This window comes from Castor canadensis, chromosome 16 (assembly GCF_047511655.1).
Source record: "Castor canadensis chromosome 16, mCasCan1.hap1v2, whole genome shotgun sequence".
Classification (NCBI taxonomy): domain Eukaryota; kingdom Metazoa; phylum Chordata; class Mammalia; order Rodentia; family Castoridae; genus Castor; species Castor canadensis.
Genome location: NC_133401.1, coordinates 83,817,959 through 83,842,509, shown reverse-complemented (window position 1 = coordinate 83,842,509; position 24,551 = coordinate 83,817,959). Strand labels below are relative to the sequence as shown.

The following is a 24,551-nucleotide window of genomic DNA, read 5'->3' as shown; positions in this document are numbered from 1 at the left end:
CCATCTCCAGGGTGAGCACTGTTGGCCCCAGGATCATTTAAAGTCCTTGCATTAAGTAGGGCCTGTAAGTCCTGTGCTCATGGTCAAGGCAGGCCACAGCAGCAAGACACAGAGCTCCACATGAGAACCATGACCTCCTTCCAGCCCATATAGCTAAAGGAAGCAGGAGGCAGCTGAGACCATCATGAGAGTGAAGTAACTCAGAGGACATTGTCACATCCTCCCTGTGAGCATCATTACACTAGGACTTTGCAGGGAGGACTTCCTGTGTGTGCCTTTGGCCTGGCACAGACTACTCCACAGGGAGGGATGTTTGGGAGTGAAGTGGATTTCCAAACAGAGGCTGGTCCAGACCTTCCTGGAATATGAAGATGCACAGAGGGTTTGTAATTATGGTGCATTGTTTGCAGATTAGCACCCAAATTGGATCAGGCTAATTACAGTAATTGATTTGACTGCAGAAGTGCTTCTGTATGATGTCCCACTGTGATTTTTACTCACTGGACAATGGCTGAATTAACGGGACTCCAGCCAGATGGGATGTGCAGTCTTGACAGAGCCAGCTGCCCTCTGGGTATAGAGATGAGGAGGGAGCAGAGTAGGGAGGAAGGAAGGTGTGACAGTAAGCCCACTCAGAGACCTGCCACCAACACTCTGGTTTCCTGCCCAGGGCCCGTGGACATCAACATTGCAGCCAAGTGCAATGCCTGCCTCTCCAGCCCGTGCAAGAACAATGGGACGTGCACTCAGGATCCTGTGGACCCGTACCGTTGCACCTGCCCCTATGGCTACAAGGTATGGGAGGAGGTCCACCCCCACCGTCACGCTCAGGCTCTTCCTTTGTCCTGGCCCAAGGCAAGGGACCTGTGCCAGCTGGCCCCATCCAGGGCAACCTGGATAACTCCGCATCACGGGTCACCCCAAAGTAGCATTTGCCAATGACACTCCTGTTCCCCTCCAAACTGGCTAAGGCTGCCTGGTCACACATGCTCATGCCATGTAGTCTTGACAAGGATGATGAGATAAGGAGGAATGTGAGCTTTGTGTTTTCTTTGTGAACCTGGGGAAATACGCCCCAAAGAGTTAAAGCGTTTCTGGGTGAACACACTGTCCTGACTCCCCTTCCAATGCATTTCCAGAACCTCCTTTCCCTCCCCAAGTCCTACCCTGATAGTGCTGGTTCCAGCTTGCTGAGGAATGAGAGATAGGGGATACAAAGGCCTGGGGCTGCCAGGTTCACCCACGTCGTTGACAGGCTCAGGTCAGCCAGCAAAAGGATGGAGACCCCAGTCCTCCCAAGACATCTAGGCTGATTCCAGGGAGACCCTCTGTCCCTTCTTCCCACTCAACGCCATCCAGAACCTGTTACTAGAGCACCGACTACACGCTAAGCCCTGCACTGGGCATTCCACCCACCTTTTCCTTTTAGACACTCCCAGCAAACCTGTGAAGGAGGTCTCTTTAGCTCTCGTTTAACAGACGTGGAACTGGGCTCCAGACTGTCCGCAGGGCTTGTGACCAGTGAGAGGGGCTGGCACTCAGAGCTCTAGGACTCCAAGCCAAAGTCTCTTCCCATGGAGGGTTTGCTGGCTAGCTGAGCCCGTCACAGCGCCTCCCTGCATCAGAAAAGCTGCAGCTCAGTCCTCTTCTGCAGGCCCCTCCAACCCTCGCCTTCCAGGGTATCCATCAGAATGCACTGAGTGTGGCAAGAGTTTCAAGACAGCCCTGCTGCCCACCCAGTGCCAGCACACGTTGAGTGACGGGGCCGGAACTGCCCCATCTCCATTCCCACTGTGCGTGTGTAGTGACAAGTTTGAGAGACTGACTCTGTCTGGGGAACAGTTACCTGGTGACTTTCTCATGCTTCTAGCAGATGGTGTCAGAGCGCCACCTATGGGACAATACAGCCCAAGGATTCCCTCCAAAGCTAGCCATCTCCAAGGCCCCAAATCCAGCAGAAAGTCACAGACCTGTGCAGTCCACACTCCCACATGCACAGTCAGTAGCCGAGATGAAGTGAGATTGAGAGTGATTTACTCGGGAGGCGTGGTTCCTCTGCAACTTCCTCGTGTGTCCTCAGTGGGGAAATGAGGCTACGAACTATGCAGAGAAACACCTGTGTGAATTCCAGCTTCCTCATTACTAGCTGTGTGACAGTGGCCAGTGACTTCAGCTCAGCCTTCTCCTCTCTACCTGTCTCACAGGTTTGCTGTAAGAAGCAAATGTGCACTAATGTAGGCAGCACACTAGGACAGAACCTGACAGTATGCAGCACTTGATAAGCTGGTGCATTGCTACCTTTGACCTTCACCCTTGCATGCTGGTCCCTCATACCAGGGTGTGAGGTGGGCTGTCAGTGACTGGAGTGCCGTTGCTGGTTCATCGTCAGTCTACAGCGCGGTGAACTGTCAAGGACCTTCATTTGACTAGCTGCAAGACCTTGAGACGTTGCAATATTACAGACAAGCTTAGCAGCTTCTGCTGATATACAAAGGCCAGCCATCACGAAGCAGTTTAAGTGCACTGTCTTGTGTAGTGCTTCAACCGTCCCATGAAATAAGTTTCTTTTGATAGATGAAGAAACTAAGGTTTGTAAAGATGAAAGGGCTTACCCAAGCTGTCACACCTAGGAAGTGCATGAGCTGAAACCAAAACCCAGCCTTCTCTTGCAAGAAAGTCTATACCCCCAGCCACTTCTGCAGCCACTGATTCTAGCCTCACCTTGCCCCCTATAGATGGGAGCACTTGTGCTCACCTTCAGGGCTGTGGTGAGGTTGAAAGGGGTCACCTATGTAGTTTGCCTATCTCAGTGCCAGCATTCGATGAACTTTTCACAAAATGGAACCGTCTTGCCACTAATCCAAGATTTGGGGAAATGCAAATTCCTGCCGGCCAGTTCTTTTTCAGCCATTCAGCTTCACGCACACGTGTTCAGCATCTCAGAGTAGTGCTTCTCAAACTTGAGTCTGCGCAAGAATGGCCTGGAGATCTTATTAAAATGCAGGCTCTGATTCAGGAGCCTGGGTCAGGCCTGAGACTGACCACATTGAACAAGCTCCCAGGATGCCCTTGTTAGGAGTCCAAGGAGCACAGTTTGAGGAGCAAGGTCATCGAGTGACTCTCCCAGCCCCGTCTCAGGAAGAGGTTTCTAGTCTCTTTCTTTAAAAAAAAAAAGCCAGAATGTGTGTGCAGACACACACATACACAGCAGGGTGGGAGGTAGAAGGTGGAGGAGGACCGAGGACCATCACAGATCTCTTGGATTTGAGTAAAGTGTGCTGAAAAGAATTGAATCGTGCTAATTAGCCAGGCATTAGCAATGTGATTATGTCCCAAGGACACAGAAGTGACAGAACTCCCCACCTCCAGCCCCAGTTACCATGTCTTCAAGCACTAGGATCTGTCTTCTGCGAAAAGGGCTGGAGGAGACACAGCCACACTCCCCATCCTCAGCTCCCTCGGAGGACTCCACCCTATAGACCCTGTAGGAGAAGTTGGACCCAAGCCAGGACTGACCCTCTCAAGGTAGATCTTCTCAAGGTTCTCCTGTCCTGTGCTCCACAGTCCGTCTGTCTAGCATCCCCACAACCTGTACATACACCCCTGAATTAGTGCCTACCAAAGACCTGAAAAATTTTAATCACCCACATCAACCCCTGCCTCCAACCACAGTCATTGTCACTGTTGCTGTTCTTTACAAAGCTGCCATCACACACAGGCATGAGCAGTAAGTGACTTCCAATCATTAGTTAACTCACCACCAGGCAGGGTGAGAGTGGGCATCCCTTATCTGAAATGCTTGGGACCAAAAGTGTTTCACACTTCAGATTCTGGAAAGTTTGTGATAGTGAGGAATCTTAAAGAGTCTAAACAGGAAGTACATTTGCGCTTCTTGTGCACCTTCTACACGTAGCCTGGCATACTAGACAGTATCTCTACTGTATCTGCATTCGACTGAGCCCCATCACGTGAAGTCAGGTGTGCACTATGACATTTAAACTTTGGAGCATTTTGGATTTGCGGGGGACTAGGGTTACTCGACCTGTGTTATTATTCTCATTTCATAGAGAATGAAAACAAGGCTCAGAGAGAACTAGTCATTTCCTCCAGACACACGGCCATCAGCCTAGATTTTGGGCTCCAATCCACACGCTCCAGACCCAGGTTTAGGGAAGGGCAGAATTCATGGTGTGACATAAAGACACCTGGCACCAACTTTGGACTCCGCTACTTGCAGCCTCTCCACTTACAGCTATGTAATGTAGGACCTATTACCTCCCTTTCCAAGTGTGCCTCCTCTGTCTGTACAAATGAGTGTATTAGCGCTTGTACTGATCTCGTCGGGTCCTTGGGAATGTTAAACACAATCATGAATATAAAACACTTAGCATGAGGCCTAGAATGGAAAATGTGCTACTTTCCATCTACACACAGACTCTTAGAAAGGGCCCTCTATCGCACTGGGTCCAGGACAAGCCTACATAGCACCTCAAAGTGCACTCTCCCTCTCGGCTCTGAGGAGAGGCCTCTGGCCCTTTAATTGTGCAGACTGTGAACTTGCACTAAGAACCAGACAGATGTGGTCCATGCCTTCAGGCTGCTGGAAAGCGGCCGGGGGCTCCTGCATTTGAGAGTCCACAGCACAGCAGAGGCTGTCTTGGCCCAAGGCCCCAGGCTCAGTTGGCAGTGACCCCACAGCAGGAAGCCCCGATCCCCTTCCCTCCCAGACACTGGCAGCAGTGGAAGAGGAGAGATTTCCTCAGACAAATGATGAGCAGGTGCCGGCTCCCATGACCCCCCTGCCTGGCATGTGAGATGAGACAGACACAGCAGACACCTCCCCACCCCGTGCTACCAAGTCCTGAATAAGACAGCTTGCCCTATGAGGGGGCAGCTCTGGTCCACCAGGCCCAAAGGAGAAGCAGGAGCCAGAGGGCCAGGAAGAACTGGGCTGCTCGCTGGGATACCAGGTGATGTCCACAGTCTCAGTGCCTCTGTCCTCACTATCCCCTCTGCCTGGTCTGATCTCCCCACCTGCCATGCAGTTGGCTCCTTCTCAGATAGGACATTCCCACCAAAGGAGCCTGGCCCAAAGGAGCCCTGCCTCCCCCGACCTGGGGTTCCCTGACAGAACTGCAGAATAAACACCGACCCTGGCCCCACTCCAAACCTATCAAGGAGAAAACTCTGGGGGTTGTCACTTAAAAGGAGACAAGGTCTGCTGGTCACACCTCAACCTTAGTCCACCCTACTCAAGTTGTGGACTATATTTAAATCTGGGTGAAACTAATAGTGGTATAGAATTTTGTTGTTTTTTGTTTAGTTTTGGTGGTACTGGAGTTTGAACTCAAGGCTTTGTGATTGCAAGGCAGGCACTCTACCACTTGGATGAAACTAATACCAACTGCTATAATGTACAGAATGTCTACTGTGTGCTAAGCATTTGCATAACATAGACTTCCTTATATGACGCCACAAGTGTAATTCTCCTAAGAACCCATCAGAGGCTAAAGAGCTGTGCAAAGTCAAGGGGTCAAGATGAGCCAGCCAGGAGTAGGTGGAGCTGCAATGTGATACCAGGCAAAGCCCCCTTCCTGTCCAGCAGTTGAGGACCGAGAAGAGTGTGAGTTCCAGAATTTGTAAAGCTAAGCCAAAATCCTGGGCTCTGGACATTCCTCCCCTTCTCCCCTCCATCTCCTCAGCTTCATCCCAGAGGATGCTGGGAGCTCCCAGAGATCTCCTGGCTCATAGCATCCATGGGAGGCCTACCCCTCACCAGGCTCTTCTCCCTATCCTCCTCAGGGCAAGGACTGCGCGATGCCCATCAACACCTGTATCCAGAATCCATGTCAGCATGGAGGCACCTGCCACCTGAGCGAGAGCCACAAGGATGGATTCAGGTAACAGCTCACATGAGTGACGTCAGGCTGTACGTACCCCATGAGGGAAGTCCTGTTATCCCAACTTACACACAAGGAAACTGAAGCACCAAGGGATAAATCCTTCGCCCAGAGTGCAGGGATTTGTGTCCAGTACCAACCTCCGCTCGCCAAGCCAGGAGGCTTCCAAAGGAGGCTGTGGTTGCTGACTCAAGCCAGGGAAGGATGGGTACTGGCTGAAAAGCCCACCCCCCTGCCAACCCCACCACTTTTTCCTGTGTCACAAATGTTAATGAACAGAGGTGACATGCTCCCAGTGACTACTCATTTAGATCTCCTCAGGACCCTACCTAGGAGGCAGACACTGCCCCATTGAACAGATGAAGAAACCAAGGCATGGTCACATATCCTGACACTGGTTCCTGAATCTTCCAACCTCCCTTCCAGTTCTCTTTCCCCCTGGCATTAGTTACAGGAAGCAAAGGAGACACAAGTCATTTCAGTTTTGTTCATCCCCATCCTAGGAGGACATCAGGCCTCTACTCAAACCTCAGGCCCTTCCTGCTTCCTGCCTCCCTAGCAGCTTTCAGATGTGCTTTCCCCAGCCATGGCCCCCAAAGGCTCTGGAACACAGTGGGCCGGGCAGCAGCCTCTCACAGTAGAGGCCAGGCCCCCATACTGAGCTCTGCATGGATGTTGGAGAGCTCAGGTTGCACACAATTATTTATCAAGAGCACTGTGGCCAGAGGTTGTGTGGTCTGTGGAAGAAATCAAGTCTGTCTCCCAGTTCTGCTCTGCGGGAACCCAGCTGGTCCACATGCCCTCCTGCCAAGCCCACCCAACCCCGACTCCTAAACAGTGAAATTCAAGGCTGAGTTCCTGTTCCCGCCTGGAGCCAGCCAAACCACCCACTTCCGATGGCTCACTCAGTGTAGGAGCCAGGAGAAGCTACACTGATCCCCAGCCAAAAAACACACCTCCAAAGCTGAAAGTTGGCTCTGCCCTGCCCAGCAGGCCAGGGACCCTGAAGGAGATTGTGTACCTCCCAAAAACCCATCCTTAGTCTTTGAAGAGTTCTCAATCAACTAAGTTTTAGAAAGATTTCCAGTTCATTGGTTGGAAACTCCTCAAAGACTAAGGACCCAAGTAGTCCCTGGCCGTTTGTAGAAAACGTGAGATGGTTTCCCGGTTGTAAAGAAACAGTGGTGAGGTAGGATTCACTCCTTGGAGCACAGAAATTCAGTCTCCTAGTTTAGTTTATTTCTTTAAGCTACATCCCAAACCAGAGCAGTCTCTGAAGCTGGTGCCACACTCATGGATGGGGCACAACCCCCCTGACTAGCCGTGTGGGCCAGAGAAAGAGCCAGCTTTGCAGAGCACTTAATAATCAATCAAACACACCCACCCACCTCCAACACCTCCTAGCCCATGACCTCGTCCCTTCTGCCCAGGCTCCCTTGTTCTGACTTATTTTGCATGCCCAGTCCTGGGGTGGTGAGGATTTTCTCTACAAGATTTAACACAACAGGGACAACACAGTTCACCGGGGGCCTCCCACTCTAGCCTCTCATCCCCCAGAAACAGGGCTCAGACGATGAATCGTGTTAGGGGTGAAGCACCCTCAGAAAAGGTGACGGACTAGGTAGTGTTGTCGAGAACACCTGCTATGGTGCTCTGGGGTTTTCTGTGTGCTCTGCACCCTTCCAAGTGTTTTGCTTGTATAACCTCCTTGACTCTTCACAAGCACCCAGGGCACACAGCTAGCAAGGGGCAGACCAGAATGCAATCCCAGGAAACCCGGCTGCACAGCCATGACCCTGCTCATGATGCCTGCTCCCCCAAAGACACAGAAAGGCTGCCCTGAGTGAAAACATCCACAGGTGGGATGTTTGTTTTGCTGTCCCTCCTCGTCTACAAAAGAAACTACGATGCCACAGAGTAGCAGAAGGAAGGACGTTTTGGGGGCAGCTGCAGGAATTTAAGTCATGGCCCGGAAACCACTTCCAGCTGGGGGAACAGAATGGTCAAGAGGCCTTGCTGATGGGAATTGCCTCCCTGGACAAAGCAGCAGCAAGTGCCAGGGCGTCAGAACGCTGCCTGGAGGAGGTGACCTCAGTTCCTAAGGGTCTCCAAAGGGCTCATGAGGCCGCGGTACTGACTTCCCTCCATATGCAGACAAGACACCTGACTAACTGTATTTCCCACCCTACTTTCTTCTCCACCCTTCCAACCTGCCCCCTCCCTGACTCCCCGCTCCCCCTTCCCCAAACATATCCCCAAAGCTGCTCCTGCCCCCTGGGCTTTGAGGGGCAGCGGTGTGAGGTCAACCCAGATGACTGTGAGGACAACGACTGTGAAAATAACTCCACGTGTGTGGACGGAGTCAACAACTATGCTTGTGTGTGCCCACCCAACTACACAGGTGAGGCACTCGGGAGGCGTGGTTTGTGTTTGAGGAGGGTGGAGGGTGTCAGGAGGGTGTCATTAGAAGAGCAGCTTGTTCCTGATGGTATCCTTAAAAGGAGGAGCCCTCACCTCCTTTGTCCCTGTAGAGAGAGACTAAAATCCCAAAACCACCATATGCCTGTCTCTTCCACCCACACCCTCAGCCCCAGCAATCCCTAGCTCCCTCCCACTTTGAAGCCAGTTCTCAAGGCTCTTCCATAGGCTCATGCGTTATGGGAGCCCTGGAGACCTGGTGAATTTGAGGTCTGGCACAGAGGCAAGTATTGTGTTGTGGTAGGGTTTTGTTCAGGTCTAGCCAAGCATCTCTGGAAATCCACATTTTCCAGACACTCTGCTAAGATGGGGGTGGGGGGGTGCAAAAGCAAGTTCATGGTCCAGTAGAGAAAGCCACATGGGTCAACAGAATGAGAATGTATCATGTGGAAGCCCAAGGGTTGTGGCACCACAGAGGGGACCCTATCCCAGCTGGAGAATATGGGAAGGGTCCACAGGAGGTATTCTCCAGGAATATCATTCTACCGGCCCACCCCCAATCCGAGCGCCTATGTTAATCCCTTCCTATGTTAACAGCCTCCGAGAGAACAGCTAAACAACTATTAAATTATGAAACAAGATACCACCAGTTGTTGCACGCACACACAGCCTGCTTTGTTATGAGATCAACCTCAAATAGCCTACCCTAGACTGGAATTCCACAAATTCCATGAATTCTTTGAGGAAAAGTCACCCTGGGTTTAAAAAAAACCTTGAGAGGCCCCGAATATAATAACTCTTTTCTTGCAGTTATGTGATACAAATTAGCATATTAGAAGTTCTGAAAATTCCTGCTTTACAGAAAGCAGTTTGGGCGTGGCAGAGCACTAGCTTAACAAGCATGAAGCCCTGAGTTCAAACCTCAGTACCACCAGAAAAATACCGCTACTTGAGTTTGATAACCTAGGAGTTCCCAGATTTATTTGATCTCAGGGCTTCCCTCTTTCTCCAGCCCAGAACACCACCAGGAACCTGCAGATACTAGCTTGCAGGAAATGTATTTAGGAAATATTAGCCCAAGGCAAGGAGAAAATGAGAATGGTGCAACTCAGGCTCTGACACCCTCCCCCACTGGACCCAGGCTTTATGTCAGCAGTGCAGTGGAGGCAGGAAGATATGGGTGGTGATCTGCGGCCAGTCCTTAGGCCTGCAGAGAAGGGAGCCACATATCTCCCTTTATCCCTCTCCAATCCAGCCCAGTAGTCAGGGATCCCCAAGCAGGCCCTTGGTACTGATGGACTATGCCAAGGCCACCTGGGAAAACCATACTCTATCAGCCCTGCCCTGTTCTGGAGGATGTGCGTGGAGGTCTCCCCTATGCCCTGTATCTCCATCTTCTGAGAGCAGAGGTGTGAGCAAGAGTTGCGTCAGTAACAGGAGTACTTACAGAACACCTGCTATACACAAGGCACTGAATTAGCCACTGGAGATGCCATGTCTGAGGTATGCCCTCAGCCACAAGGGCTTCTGGTCTACCTAAGAAAAGAGAAGCACCACACAGAGTTAAATTGTTCACCAGAAGAATCTGCTGGGTGTCAGAAACAGCCACAGTCCCAGAAGCTAAGGACGGAGCAGAGAGCTTCAAAATTGGCTTTGTAGCCAGTCCAGCCTGGGCTACATAGTGAGACCTGTCTCAAAACAACAACAACAACAAAGTCAAACTGTGCCGGAGGAAGGGGCTGAGCTGAATTCACAGCAGGCAGATGGAGAAGGGGCAGCTGAGGACACAGATGTGACTCCTACCCATGGAACCACCTCGTATGTGCAGGGGCACATCTGATTCGTTGCTCTTTATCCCTGAGAGTAGAACATATGGCTTCTCTGTCCCAATCCAAATGTCCAAGTCCTCCACAGACACTTGTCTGCTTCTTCCGGTCTCTCAGAGGACAAGGAAGATGAAGAGACTTATAGTGAACACAGTGACCTCTGGGGCCTTGAGGAGCTGAGGGTAAAACATGGAGAGGAACCTTTCAGCACCCTCTCAGCTTATCCCACCACAAAGGAGACCAGGCTTTGGACTGTATCTATGTATGCCCAGCCACCCCTGAGGACCTCCTCTGTCCTTTCGCCTGAGAGCCCAGACAGCCTGCTCCCACTCCCGCCCTGGACAGAGCTCCATGGTTAGACATTTTCCCCGCCTTCTCTCTTCACCTGACTAAACTGGATGGAGTTTGATGAAACCTGAAAGCCAGGCCTTAAACTCCTGCACTGCTCAGGAGATGAGATCCTGCCTTCCCCATGCTATCCTATGTTCCTAAAACATTTTCAGGTGGTGTGAGCTTTTCAGGAGACAGGCAAGGCCCATCTCCGGGCGTTTACAAACCATTTGACATTTTCATCTCTATAAACCTCAAAGGCAGAACATCCAAAAAGCAGAACATCAAATTCCTTTCATATTTCCTTCCCTGAAGAACCCCAGGGGCCTCCTTCTCTGCATCAGGTGAGCCATGGTACCAAGCCTGGTCCACTTTTCCAGGAAGCCTCCTCTGACCTCCAAGGTGGGATTATGGGTCCCCTCTGTGTTTCCAGAGTCACCCCATGGTGGCACCCACCACTCTGGCTGATAATTGCCTGCCTGTTTGTAGATCCCCCCAACTATGCAATGGGGCAGACAGGACTGGGTCACTGTTGTGTTCCCAGCACCTGCCACCATGCCTCCCACACAGGAAGGCCCAATAAATAGGTACAAAACAAAAACAAAAGTAAATAAGCATAGCTCAAGGTCAGGGTCTAGACTGGTTTCAGCTGTAACAGCTCCTGAATGATCAAGTAAAACAGCCAAATGCTGGTGCAGTGGCACAAGTGCTGTGTCACTGCTAGGGAAACTGAGGCAGGGGTACAGGAGAAAGGATACATGTACCAAGAGAAGAATGCCAGGCTCCTGATGTCCATGATCTCCTGACCTTCTGACCCAAGTGTTCCCCTCATGCCTGACTTGTCTTCCCCACTCCCACCAGGGGAGCTGTGCGATGAGGTGATTGACCACTGTGTGCCCGAGATGAACCTCTGTCAGAATGAGGCCAAGTGCATCTCCCTGGACAAAGGGTTCAGGTAAGGCTTGGCTTTATGTTCCGCAGGGAGCCCTGAGGACTCCTACCTCCAGTAGTCTGGGTTTGAGGCTCTGAGTTGGGTGTGTGTCTCTCTCTCCCACTACCTCCCTTTCCTGGTATCATGTGCTTCTCTCTCTTAATCAGTCATGTTCTGGTTTCCTCAATATGTCTATTGCCCTATGTTTTTGCCTCTGTCTCTTATGGCATCTCTCTCTAGGTCTCTGCTGAGAGAGAGAGAGAGACAGAGAGACAGAGAGAAATGAGTTTCCCTTTTTCCTCTCCCCTCCTTTCACCTCCTCCCTCTTCCCCACCTTCTCCTTCTCTCTTTCTTAGCATATCACCTTTCCAGAACTAAAGAAGCAGACCATCCTATAGGAGAAAAAGTCCCAGGTTTATCTGGTCACCTTCCCAGTGTGCAGCCTCCATGGTGTTCTGCTTCCTGTGGCTATGGCAAGGTAGCCGGCAGATGCACCTGTGGAAGGGAGGAGGCGGAGGACAGGAGCTCTGCCACAGCCATTGGTGGAACTGTCTCCATAGCAGCCAGCACAGCCAATCAGCATTAGGGGGGCATATGAGCAAATCTGAGGTAGATGGAGAGGGGCCTCAGGAGAGGACCACCCAGTTCTTGAGCCTGAAAATCCATTGACACTCCTGGGAAACCCCTCCTGGGTTCTTTCGACCTTTTCCCTTCACACAGCACTTGTGCCACTGCCCCTTCTGAAGATCCTGAGCCCCTCAAAACCAGTAGGGAGACCCCAGAGTCCTATGGCCTAGAATGCTGTTCCTGTTCGCAAATCTGTCTTCCACATGCATTTTCAATGTCTCCTCCCCAGTGTGCTCTGCCCAACACCCGAGGGAGCCTCTAGCACCAGGGAGACACATGGAGGGAGCAGGCAGAGACCAGAGCAGCTGGGGACCCAGGAAGGGCCCTCGGCAAACATCAGAAGTGCCCTACTGAGCCTCCCCTAGATATGAGGCTCCCAGGCCTGGAGCGCAGTGCTGCATTGCCAAGTCTTTAAGGAGACCACGAGCCACCCTTTGTCCAATGGTGTCTCCAGCTTCTGGGGAGCAAAGCCCACACTGTAGGTCTACCTGGGACCAGGTCTGTCCGTTCTCAGTTACAGGACAGGACAGTGAGTTCTCAGGCCTTAGATGTCTGAGGTCCTGGTCCTATAGTGGAAAGCTCAGGACTTCATGGAGACCCAGGACCTCGGAAAACCCCAGGCTCGTGTTACCATAAAACCACAGAACCTCAGGGATTCAGCACTGGCCACTCTCAAAGCAGTGGAGCCTCTGAAACTTGTACTTGAAAACTCTTAGAATCCCAGAGCCCTCGAATCTAAGAATCACACTCTACATCTGCAGCCCAGCCCTCCAGGCCAGTCCTCACTGTGTGCAGTGCTGCGGTACTGTTTTGACCCTTGCTGTGGACCTAAAGGAGGAAAGTTTGACTCTGAGAAAACATTTAGAAAAGGAAGAATTTCTGGGCCCAGAAATTTGTCCCCTTAGAGGCAGAAAGCGAGCGAAGTCTGGATGGGTGAGCTGACACTTGTAATCCTAGTTGCTTTGGAGGCTGGGATCTAGAGGATCACAGTTAGAGGCTAGCCCTGGCAAAAAGTTCACAAGACCCCCATCTCAACCAATAGCTGGATGTGGTGCCTACCTGTCATCCCACCTACTGTGGGAAGTAGAAAATAGGAGGATCACAATCCAAGTCAGCCTGAGCATAAATGGAGACCCCCATCTCCAAAATAACCAGAGAAAAAAGGGCTGGAGGTGTGGTTCAAGTGATGAAGAGTTTGTCTAGCTAGCAGGAAGCCTATATTCAAACCCCAGTACTGCAAAAGAAAAGAAAAGGAAGGTGGGAGGGAGGGAAGAAGGGCGGAAGAAAGGGAGGGAGGGAGGGAGGGAGGGAGGGAGGCTACTGTTGGAAGTGAGTCCCCAAACCAGCAGCAGCAGCACCAGGCTTATTAGCACTGCAATTTCCAGCCAACCCAGGCTCCCCCAATCAGATGCTGTCTTAGCAAGATGTGGGTGTCTGACCAGAGGACCCTCAAATTAAGGAAAAAAAAAAAAAGAATGTAAACATATTTGCCTCTGGGCCTCTACTGCCTAATTTGGAAGTGAGAACAGCTTCCCTAATTCATAATAAAGACCTCATCAGCAGCCTTGAACTCCGTGCTTTAAAAGGTTGGCGCTTATCCTGATAAGAGCCAGCTATTAGAGCCTCAGAAAAGGTCAATTACCTTGAGCTGTTTGTTTTTAAGGACCTTTTTGAATTCAGGAGACACACAAATGCCTCCCAGGGCCAGTTTTACCAGTCGCAGAGGAGTGGACTGCAGTGGACTGAGGATGTCACACTCACGCATACGCGCGTGCACACACACACACACACACACACACACACAGAATTCCCAGTTAGTGTCTTTAAAAGACCCTGGCTGAGCTGGATGTGGTGGAGCACACCTGTAACCTCAGCACTTGGGAGGTGGAGGCAGGAAAATCATGAGTTCCAAGCCTGCTGGGCTACACAGCGAGACTTTGTCTCAAAAACCAAAAAAATAAAAGACTGGCTAAAGGTGGCCTCTGATGTATAAACTCAGAGCTTCCAGTGCAGCAGGAGGTTACATATTTCAAGGTGACCTGATCCAGACCTTAGTGGATTTCACAGTGTTTGAACCCAGGCCCAGCAAATCCTCAGACTCCAACTTGTTTCCCTTGGAATTCCTCATCCCTGCACTGTCTCACCTCTCATGAAACCATAGTCTGCTCAGGCCGCCAACCCCAGAGATGCCAGGATCAACCTGTGAATCTCTCCCAACTGTCTACTCCTAAAGGTGGAGTGAGGACGAGCAGGAGGTAGGGCCATCCCTGCTGTGGTTCTTCCTCAGTCAGGCTCCTTGCAGGGCCACCTACGTACTTGGAGCTCTTGCCTGCCCTCTGCCTCCTGCCTGTGCCTCCTCTTCCTCTGACTTGGATAGACAGTGGTTGTTACCTTTGCTCTTACCCAGTAGAATTCAGCTGGTGGGCCCAGGGATGTCCCCAGACCTCACAGCATGTGGACGGTCCCATGAGCTCCATGCTTATCTGTGACTGTGGGTGTGCCTCAGCTCTCGGGGTCTGCCCCCTGGACACCCTCAGGCTTGTTTCTACACTGGTATTTCAGTTTCATGTTACCCCAGATGGAGATGCCCATGGATGCAGGTTTCTGGGCTGCACTCAGGGGGCCTAGCTAGCAGAGATGGTTATGGCGCTACTGCCACCCTGCTCCTTAGGGCAGGGCTGGATCAGTGTGCGGGGCCTGTGGAGAGGCAATGGTTCACGTCCTCTGTCCTGGAAAATATGAGGGAGCCACCTGATAAAGGGATAAAACAGTCTGCCTGTCTTTTCTTTGTTTGAGTCTCTGGGGAAAAGCATGAGCAAGCAATAAAACAAAACCAGGGGTTGTGCCACCCGTGTCACCTTCTCCATCATTATCGTCATCCTGCATGTCATATTGACTGTTCATTCAATGTGTAGTGCCCACCATGGAGGGTATCACTTCACTTGTACAGAGTTACTTATCACTCATGGCATTTAAAGATGAGGAAACTGAAACACTGAGAGGTCACGAGTGGCCAACACACTTAGAACAGCATGTGACATACAGGGAGGTAAATCACTCTATGAGACCTTGGGAAAGTGACTTTGGTGCTCTCTGACCTCTGGTTTCTCCAGAGAAAGGACTCCACGATAGGGTGCTCAGCACCTGACACAAAGGAAGGACCCAACCAGATGTGAGTTCTGGGTGAAGGTGGCAGATCCAAGCCAAAAGCTGTGTGACTCACCCCGTGCTCCTCAGCCTGGCTCCTGAGGACAAGCCTGGCCCCTACATGAAGCAGATGGGCCTTGACTGGAGGGAGAAAGGCTGCGGACCATAGTGAAGCTGAGCAGAGCAAGGCCTGGCAGATCGGGAGGACGCAAGTGACAGAGTGGGGGTGGGGAGCCACCACAAGAAGCTGGCAGGCGCTGAGGAAGCAGCCCCCTCTCTACCTGTGTTCCAGGTGTGACTGTGTCCCTGGCTACAGCGGGAAGCTCTGCGAGACAGACAACGACGACTGCGTGGCCCACAAGTGCCGCCACGGGGCCCAGTGTGTGGACGCCATCAATGGCTACACATGCACCTGCCCCCAGGGCTTCAGGTATGGCAGAGGGGCAGATGGCAGGGGGTGGAGACCCAGGCCCAGGCAGCCCCACAGATAAGCAGGGCAACACCATGTAGGAGGTGGACTGGCCTCCAGTTCACATGACCCACGCGAGGACAATTCCATTTCATGGAAGGAGCCTCCGTCTTGGAGCCCAGCTTGTGAAGCAGGGGAGCCACCTACCCACATAGGCTGGAATCTGTTTTTCTAGGCTGAAGAATAAAAACTGTATCCCAATGGCAGAAAAAGGTCAGGGCTGGGGATGTAGCTCAGTGGTAGCCCGAATGCTTAGCGCACCAAGAGCTGGGTTCAATCCCCAGCTCAGGAAAATAGATAAAAGAAAATGAAAATGGAGGTTGTGGGGGGATTTGAGGTCTGACGGGGGGATTTGAGGTCTGGTGGAAGAAAGGGGAGAGGAAGGGCAGTGGCAGGTGCCCAGAGGTCTGGGTGTGTAAAAGAAGCTGTGTTCCAGGTCCAGCTCCTAACCCTGCCTGGAAGCTGGGATACTGAGGGAGGACAGGGCTCAGACTGCACGACAGTCCCCTGTGTATCTGTGGTCACTGGTAAGAGTGGACGGACACAGTGCAAATGAGCTTTGGTCATGACTCTTAAGACCGTGAGCCTGGAAGGACACACCTGGACGGTGTTCTCTGTGTCAGAGGCTCGTGAAAACATGGAGTCCTGCGCTCCACCCCTGAGCTACCAAGTTAAAATGAGGGCAGAGGGAACAGGCTGAGAGTCTGTAGTTCTTTTAATAGCATATGAAGTATACACAACAAAGTGTACCATCTTAGCCATGTTCAAAGCTATGGCTCAGTGGCATTTGTGGGGCAGCTCCAGTAGAGCTATGGAGACATCTGCCTCTGTAACTTTTGCAGACTGAAACTCTGCGCCATTAAACGCCCCCACACACACTCCCTCCCTGCAGCCCTGGCAACCTCAGGCTGCTCTCTGCACCCATGAACTTGATTTGAATGGGGTCCAGCCCTTGAATCGAGTAGAGCCATACAGTGCTGTCCTCTGAGGCTGGCTCGTTTCACTTGGCATATGTTCTCAAGGTCCATCCATGCTGTGCCAGGTGCCAGAATTCCTCCCCTTTTAAGGCTGGATGGTATCTCTTTGCAGGCTCTACCAGTTTGTTCATTCACTCCTCTGTCCATGGATGGGGAGTCTGCACTGTCCACGAGTCTGACCCAGGCAATTCTGACTCTGCAATTGGAAGAACTGCTCTAATCTGACCTGGTTATTTTACAAATGGGGAAACTTCCTCCAGTCAGAGGGAAGGCTGGGACTGGTCTCACCTCCCATCTCACCCCCCTCTCTGCTGGAGGCGCCTCACTAATAACTGCTGTCCCCTCTCCCTCCGCACACTGCACACCCCACCCTGCCCTCCTCCAGCGGGCTCCTCTGTGAGCATCCTCCGCCCATGGTCCTGCTGCAGACCAGCCCTTGCGACCAGTATGAGTGCCAGAATGGAGCGCAATGCATTGTGGTTCAGCAGGAGCCCACCTGCCGCTGCCCCCCGGGCTTCGCCGGGCCACGGTGTGAGAAGCTTATCACCGTGAACTTCGTGGGCAAGGACTCCTACGTGGAACTGGCCTCCGCCAAGGTCCGGCCCCAAGCCAACATCTCCTTGCAGGTGAGGCCCTCCCCGCCCTCAGAAGGCGCTCACATGGCCCCCAAGCTGTTCGGAGAACAGCTGGGGTGCCCCAAATCCTACAGGTCTTGACCCTCCAAAGCCACAGGCAAGGGCCAGACACAGAGACTTTTTTAAATTGCCCAGATGGCTCTTAGCACAGAGGCTGCCCTGTTGAATACACTGAATTAATGGTAGCCGCTTGTTAGCCTTTGGCGTGCAGCTGTTATTCTTACCATGTGTTCCACGTCTGCAGATTCAACCAACTGCAGATCAAAAATATTTGAAAAATATTGCCGCTGCACTGTCCATGTGCCCCAAGCCCCACAGTCCAACAGCTGCGTACACGGCACCTGCATGGTATTATGGGTAACCTAGAGAAGATGGAACTTGTACAGGAGGGTGTGCATAGATTCTGTGAAAACCTGTGGCATCCTATGTAAGGGACCAAAGCATCCGAAGATTCTGGTATCCGCAGGGCCCCTGGAACCAGTCCTCTACAGACGCCCAGGGTGAACGGAGAGGCACAGAGCAGGTGCCCAGGGAGCACTTGCTAAAGCAGAATTCTTGGCCTTGGGGACTTGCGGACTAGAGCGGGGAGAAGGAATGGCTATGAATTCAGATCGGGACTGGGTTCTGAGCAGCCTTCTAGAAGAGGGGACTGTGAGTCACATCAGCTCTATCTAACTCACATGTCTGGCCACTCTCCCCAGGTGGCCACTGACAAGGACAATGGCATCCTCCTCTACAAGGGGGATAACGACCCCCTGGCACTGGAGCTGTACCAGGGCCACGTGAGGCTGGTGTATGACAGCCTGAGCTCACCCCCAACCACAGTGTACAGGTAAGGAGCCACTGAGCATGCCTCTGTGGAGGACATGGCCAAGTGACTCTGAGATGGCCTGTCCCCACCCCCACTGTGCACACACACACATCCCCCCCCTTCTTCCCCACAGAGGGCCAGGTGGGATGGAGAGAGATGGGTTGGAGGCAGAGGCAAGAGAGGAAGGCAAGCCCATGTTTGGTGGAAATGACACCTCATTACCATAAGATAAATGGCCAACTGGCTACTGTGCATGGAGCCAGGTGCTCCAGTGTGCACCAAGCTGCTTAATGAGATGCCCTTTTCAAAATGTCATCCTAATCTTTTATTAGCTTAAGAAAGAAAACGGGGTGATTAGATTGCAACTCAAGGGGAGGAAATTCAGGAGCACTCCAGGAACAAGACTCCTGCTCAAGTGACTTTCAGCATGTCCTGAAGGACAATTGTCCTAAACTTCAGTCTTTCAACAGTCCCCCTGTGGCTTAGTCAGCATCCTGTTACTGTAACAAAATACTTGAGGTGATCAGCTTATATAAAGAGAAAGGTTTATTTTGACTCCCGGTTTTGGAGGGTTTGGTCCGTGGTTGTTTGGCCTCATGGCTTTGGGTCTGTGCTGAGGCTGTACATCATGGTGGAGTAGACTGCTCACTCTTGGCACTGGGAAGCAGAGGAAGAGAATGGGTGGAGTTCCAGGATCCCCTTCAAGGGGACTTCCCCAGTGACTGAAGGACTTCCCTCCTCTTAAAGGTTCTACCACCTCCCAAGAGTGTCCAGGCTGGGGACCATGTCTTCATCCTTTGGATGGCAGCCAAGATAAGAGATAAGAATATTCAGCCTGTACTATGTAGTTTTAAAAAATTATTTTTCTTCTACATTATAATAGTTTTTAAAAGTAACAGCTAGAATTTTTAAACATCTATGTTACCCCCAAACCATGTAAAAGCACCAGAAGAAAGAGGACCAGATGTGGGGGCCACAGTGGAAAGAGAGGTCATGCTCCCCTCTGGAAGCCAGAGGGTACTTCATTTGGACCTGGTACAGAGCGGCAGTTGGTGGACTTTGTCGTCTGTAACTAAATCTTTTCTTCAATTGAAATGTCATATTGAGCTTAAGAATATCAAACAGACAGAGGCAGAGCTGCCCTGCAGGATTGGAAGAGGCAATGCTCCCTCCTCCACACTGTCGTCTCAAGGGCCCTGATTCTCCTCCAACAAACCCAGTTTGAAAACCAGTGGTTTGAGATGGCTGTAGCTCAATGGCAGAGCACGAGAGCAGCACCGAGAGAAGAAGGAAAGGAAGGAGAAGGGGAAGAAAGAACACAGAAAGGCAGAAAGGAGAGGGGAGGGGAGGGGAAGAGAACAGCCAGTGGTTCCCAGAGAGTAGCCCCAGAGGCTACAGTACCAGCCATACCTGGGAACTTGGTAGATATGCCCTTTCTCAGACCCCACCCCAGAACTCTGAATCTGAAGCTGGAGGGGGGGTGGCCCCCCAAAAATCTGTGTTTTAGGGAGCCCTCTAGGGGATTCTGGTGCTCTGTGTGACCAGTGCCAGTTCACACATGAGAACTCCCTGGAGAAGGAGCCATCTGGTTGGCTCTTAAAGGGAGAGCAAGTGGACAGCCAGGCTAGGACAGCAGCGAGACAAAACAAGGCAGGGGATAATGGCCAGGGCATCAGCCAGAGCCAGAGGCTCATGGCAGAGGGCAGGGAGAGACAAGGCTGGCCTGGGGACACTGGGTACAGCAGACACCAGGAAAGGAGCGCACCCAGGGGCCTTCAGGTTCCCTAGAGAGTGGGCCTCCTTCCATCTGTTCCTGGAACCAGTGGCCCTGGGCCAAATGGGAAGGACTGCGAACTGGGAAGGCAGGGCCAGGGGCCACCTGACAAACCACATGCCTCAAAAAAGCATTTGGTGTCACCAGGACCGGGTTTAAACAAATGACTCCACCTCCTGCCTCCGTTTCCTCCTGTACACTGTGGACAATGTTAGGGGGACCTCCGAGCAGAGTCTTGACATTATCCTGTCAAGGACAGAGGCAGAGGTCAGGCTTCCAGAGCCACTGGACCCTGGGCAGACTGTGGGGCCTTCCCTGGCCGCCTAGCCCTCCCTCTCCCTCACTGGCTGTGGGGTGGTGTTTCTGGTTGGAGTGTGGAAACCAACAGAGAACTGCTGCCCTCTGAAGCTGCCCTCTGGGAGTCAGATGAGGCTCGGCAAGTCCAAGGGGGAAGACTTCAGGCTCTTAACCTTGACCCTGGGAGGAGCTGAATGACATATGTCCGGGGACCTAGCCAGATCCTCAGATCCTCGTGACAAGCCTGGTGATAGATCTTTAGCACTCTTCAGCTTACAATCATAAGGTCCCCAGGATTCAAAAATGCCACATTAAAATGATTTCTTCCCAAAAATGCCACATTAAAATGATTTCTTCCAAATGCTTTTCTCTGTGAAGCCACAAAAAAAAAAAAAAAAAGAAAACAGTAACACCAAATGCTGTTCTCTGAGGCAGCCCTGTCTTTGTCTCAGTACAGGTTGGGCACCTCTTATCCAAAATGCTTGGGACCAGAAACCTTTTGGGTTTCGGATTTTGGAATATTTGCATATCTCAAGGGTGGAACCCAAGACTAAACACATAATTCACTTACGCTTCATGTGCACCTCATTTACAGCCTCAGGGCAATTTTATGCAACATTTTCACCGCACCTGTTTTGCCTATGACCTGCCACATGAGGTGAAGTGTGGGATTCTCCATTTGTGCCATGTTTGGTCAGATTTGAAGTAGTTTGGAATTTTCTCTCACTTACCGATTGACTTGGGAAACACCTATAGGGCACCATGCTTTTAGGCCAGGCCTGGCCAGGTGTAGGGGACACAGGATTAAGCACACACCAGCCAGGGAAGCAGACACACATGGAAGAGCGGTGGGTGTAGGCAGAAGTCACAGGTGGTGGGGACATCAGAGCACCCTGTGGAAACTTCTGAAGGAGCAAGTGTTTTTGCTTGGAGAACAGGGAGGGACCCCTGGAGGAAAAAGGAATGTGGGCACCAGCCCTGACCTATACTAAGAAGTACTTCCACAGCCTGGGGGGAGAGGGAGAAGGGTGAGGGGTGACCCCTCCCCACCAGTGGGAGTTCGGCTAGGAGCAGCAGAAGCTAAGGAAGGGCTGTTCTGAGCTGACAGCAGGAGGCCATTCCAGCCAAAAGGAATGAGATGCTCCTCAGAGTCACTGCAGTGACCTCTGGTCACTCAGAAAGGCCACATCAGAAGAGAACAGGAGCTAAACCAAAGCTGGTCTATCAAGGGAGTCAGTGGCCTACAGATTTCTGCTCACTGAGGATCCCCTGGACCAGCCCCACAGTAAGGCGAACAGCCTGAGCCCGTGCAGTGTTTACAAACCCGAAGCCAGGGTCTCCTGCTGCCCACACCTGATTTTGCTGATCTGCCCAGCTATAGTCACAGGAGGTGGGGCAGGTATAGCCTTCCCAGCCCCAGGGGAAATGCACAGAGCCCATGTGGGCTTTCCCTGCTTGGAGTGAGCAGAACTTCTGTAATCCTCAGTACTGAAGCTTGCCAGAGGCAAACTCACCTGCCTGTAGGGAAGGGAAGTGACAGCCATGGGATTGGGGGGGGGGGGTTAGCCTGGAGGGGACAGGCTCCCTGCAAAGGGGCTCTGACCTCAGCTACAGCAGATACCACCATGCAGGAGTACAGACCATCAGGAGTGGAAATTCGGGGTGTCTGTGTGAGACCTCCCAGTGTTTCAGTGTCCACTGTTATAAAGCAGGACGTGCAGGCGAGCCCTACCTGGCTCCATGCTTGCTGCTGGACTCTGACTCCACGGTCCTTCCCACTGCCAAGGTGTTTGTCTCACTCCATCTTCAGCAAAAGCCTGGGCAGGCGTCATCACTGCTGTTTGAGGGATAAGAAGCTTGGCGCTGACATAGTCCAATCAGTGGTAGAGCTGGGGTGTAAACCCAGGGCCGGCATCTACCAAAACCTGCTGCTGTCCCATGTCCTGCCCCCCAGCCGGACGGGTCACTAGAGTGCAGGCGTGGGGGTTGCTGAAGTGGGGTGGGAGGTCTCTGGCTGCTGCCTAAGCTGGGAACTCTTTGTTCCTGTAGAGCTCTGTAGCCACCTACTGGTCACACTCAGCATCCAGGTGCGAGCCAACACCTGGGGAAATGGCCACCCCATAATTCCCTTCCTCACTCAGTGCGGTCGGTCGGTCGTGTGGCCTCCCCCACCATTTCTTCTGCAAGACTTTCTGCTGAGCTGGGCACCTGAGTCTCTGAGTCTCATTCCGAAAGCAGAAAGGCCTATGCCCCCGGCTTGGGTGTGGTTAGGGTTCAATGAGAGGGTGTAGGTCCGACACACAGCCCCTGACCTCTACGAAGCACTCAACACACCACCTCTCTGTTACTAAAAGCAGGGGACTCTGTGGACCACCCTAGTGATGTGTGTGGCCATGCCACATGCCCTGGGCAGGAGCCACCTAGTCCAACTCTGTCCGTGTCCACCACCACCACCTCTTCCCACTTGATGCTGGTCGGTGTCACCAGGTGGATGACAAAGAGTCTTGGGAGACCTTCTGTCCCCTGAAATCCCTAAACACCTCTCTGGGAGACTCCTTCTCGGGTTTTGGCAACACACTCTGACCATTCTTCTTACAGCAAACAGCAGGTTGTTGTTCTGTTTTGCTTTTCTTCAGTATTTTCTTCCTCTCTTTTGTAGCAGTTGAGCCATTCTTACCATTGATATTTTTCTTTCAAAGTCAACATTTGTGTGTTTTTAAAAAGTAGGTAGGAACAGAGCCATCCTGATTTGGGAGTGAGGTAAATAATCAGAGCTTTCTCACTGCCCACCCCAAACCTCCAGGGACCCACAGTTTATAAACACTGGCTTTAACCACTATTTCCAGGAGTCCCTGTTTAAGATGTGCCAAGACAAAGGTGACATTAAACTGTGAGCATCGACTGGCCTGGACAAGGTTATGGGAGGTTGGGATTTGAGATCTGCCTGACTTTGGCCTCAGGTCCACTTCCAAGAGGCACGGCCTTGGTCAAGTTCCTTTAGGGCACCCTCCTCAGACACAGTGATGAGCCAGTACAAGGGTATAGACGCTCAGAGCTCTGGGCTCCCAGCCTAGGACCCCCCACACTCAGCTCCTTAAGCCCAGCCCAAGGTAGGGAATCACCCTGTGCTGGGCACCTGCTGGGCACCATCAACGCCCTACTAAAACCCAGTGTGAAATGGGTACAAAGCTCACTCTGTAGAGGAGGAAACTGAAACAAGGTCATGTGACTCACTGGAGGACCCAATGTGACAGCAAATCTCTCAGCCCCCAAGCACGAAGGGGCTGCAGAGTCTTCCTGGAGGAAGGGGCCTGCTTCGGGCTTTTCCATCAGATGAGGCTCGGGTGAGGCTGTGTGTGGGGCGGGGTGCTTGGGCACTGCAGAGCCATCTCACAGGAGCTGGAAGCCACAGTCCTCTTGGCTCCTGCGGCTCCAGACAAGCCACAGTCTCTAAGCTGGTGGCCATCAGAGGCCATGCACCAATGACTGGGCTGGCTGGAGGAACTCAGGAAGTGAAGGGAATGGGCTTGGAGCCAGAAGTCAGGACGAAGCTAGTGGTGTGAATTCACTGTGCCTCTGTGTGGGAAATCACCTGCCTCAACTCCCCAAACCTTAGCTCAGGAAGGGAGCGTCAAGACCACCCACCCACAGCTCCTGTCGCCCCACAGCTCCCTTCATGACAGGGGGCTGCCTCGCATCTATTTACATCCCTCTGGTGAGGAGTCCCCCAAAGGCCCATGCAGTAAAGGCTTGGCCACTAGCCTGTGGTGCTATTGGGAGGCGGTGGAACCTTTAAGAGGTGGGGCCTAGTGGAAGGAAGTTAGGTCATTGGGAGTGTGTCCTTGAAGGGGATATTGGGACCCTTCCCCTTCCTCTTCCTTTGCTTCCTGGCCACCAGGAAGTGAACAGGCCCCTCTGTCACACATATCCACCACGATGCCCTGTGCCACCTAAGTCCCAAGCAACTATGGATGGAAACATTTGAAACCCTGAGCCAAAATGACCCTTTCCTCCTCTTGGGTTGACTTCTCAGGCATGTGTCACAGCAACAGAAAGCTGATTAGCACAGGAATCCCATGCCTTCTGGACCGCGTCAGCCTATAGGGTGATTTGGACATGTATGTGGGCATTTGTTTAACTTTAAAAAGTAGATTTATTTATTTTTATTAGCATATAACAGTTGTATGGGAGGAATACATTGTGATATTTACATATGTGCTTACATTGTATCTTAATTAGAGTCACCCCTCCCATCGCTCTCCCTCATCCCCCTCCACCTTCTTAGAACAATTTCAACAAGTTTCATTGTCCTATTTCCATACCTGAATACAAAATACATCCACCATTTTCACCCTTTTTCACCGTCCCCCTTTACCCTCCCACCAGTACCTACCCCCAGACAGGACCTG

The 24,551-nt window shown here is 52.0% G+C and overlaps 1 protein-coding gene across 1 annotated transcript in view; it reads left to right on the top strand.

Annotated features, from left to right (window-relative positions):
- Slit3 (slit guidance ligand 3) overlaps window positions 1-24,551 on the top strand; it is a 557,919-nt gene that overhangs the window by 522,100 nt on the left and 11,268 nt on the right. Inside the window, exons 26-32 of the mRNA XM_074057753.1 lie at window positions 671-795; window positions 5,803-5,900; window positions 8,162-8,301; window positions 11,336-11,429; window positions 15,472-15,609; window positions 17,011-17,251; window positions 17,962-18,092. Of these exons, the coding sequence (XP_073913854.1) occupies window positions 671-795; window positions 5,803-5,900; window positions 8,162-8,301; window positions 11,336-11,429; window positions 15,472-15,609; window positions 17,011-17,251; window positions 17,962-18,092 (967 nt within the window). The remainder of the gene's footprint in view (window positions 1-670; window positions 796-5,802; window positions 5,901-8,161; window positions 8,302-11,335; window positions 11,430-15,471; window positions 15,610-17,010; window positions 17,252-17,961; window positions 18,093-24,551) is intronic.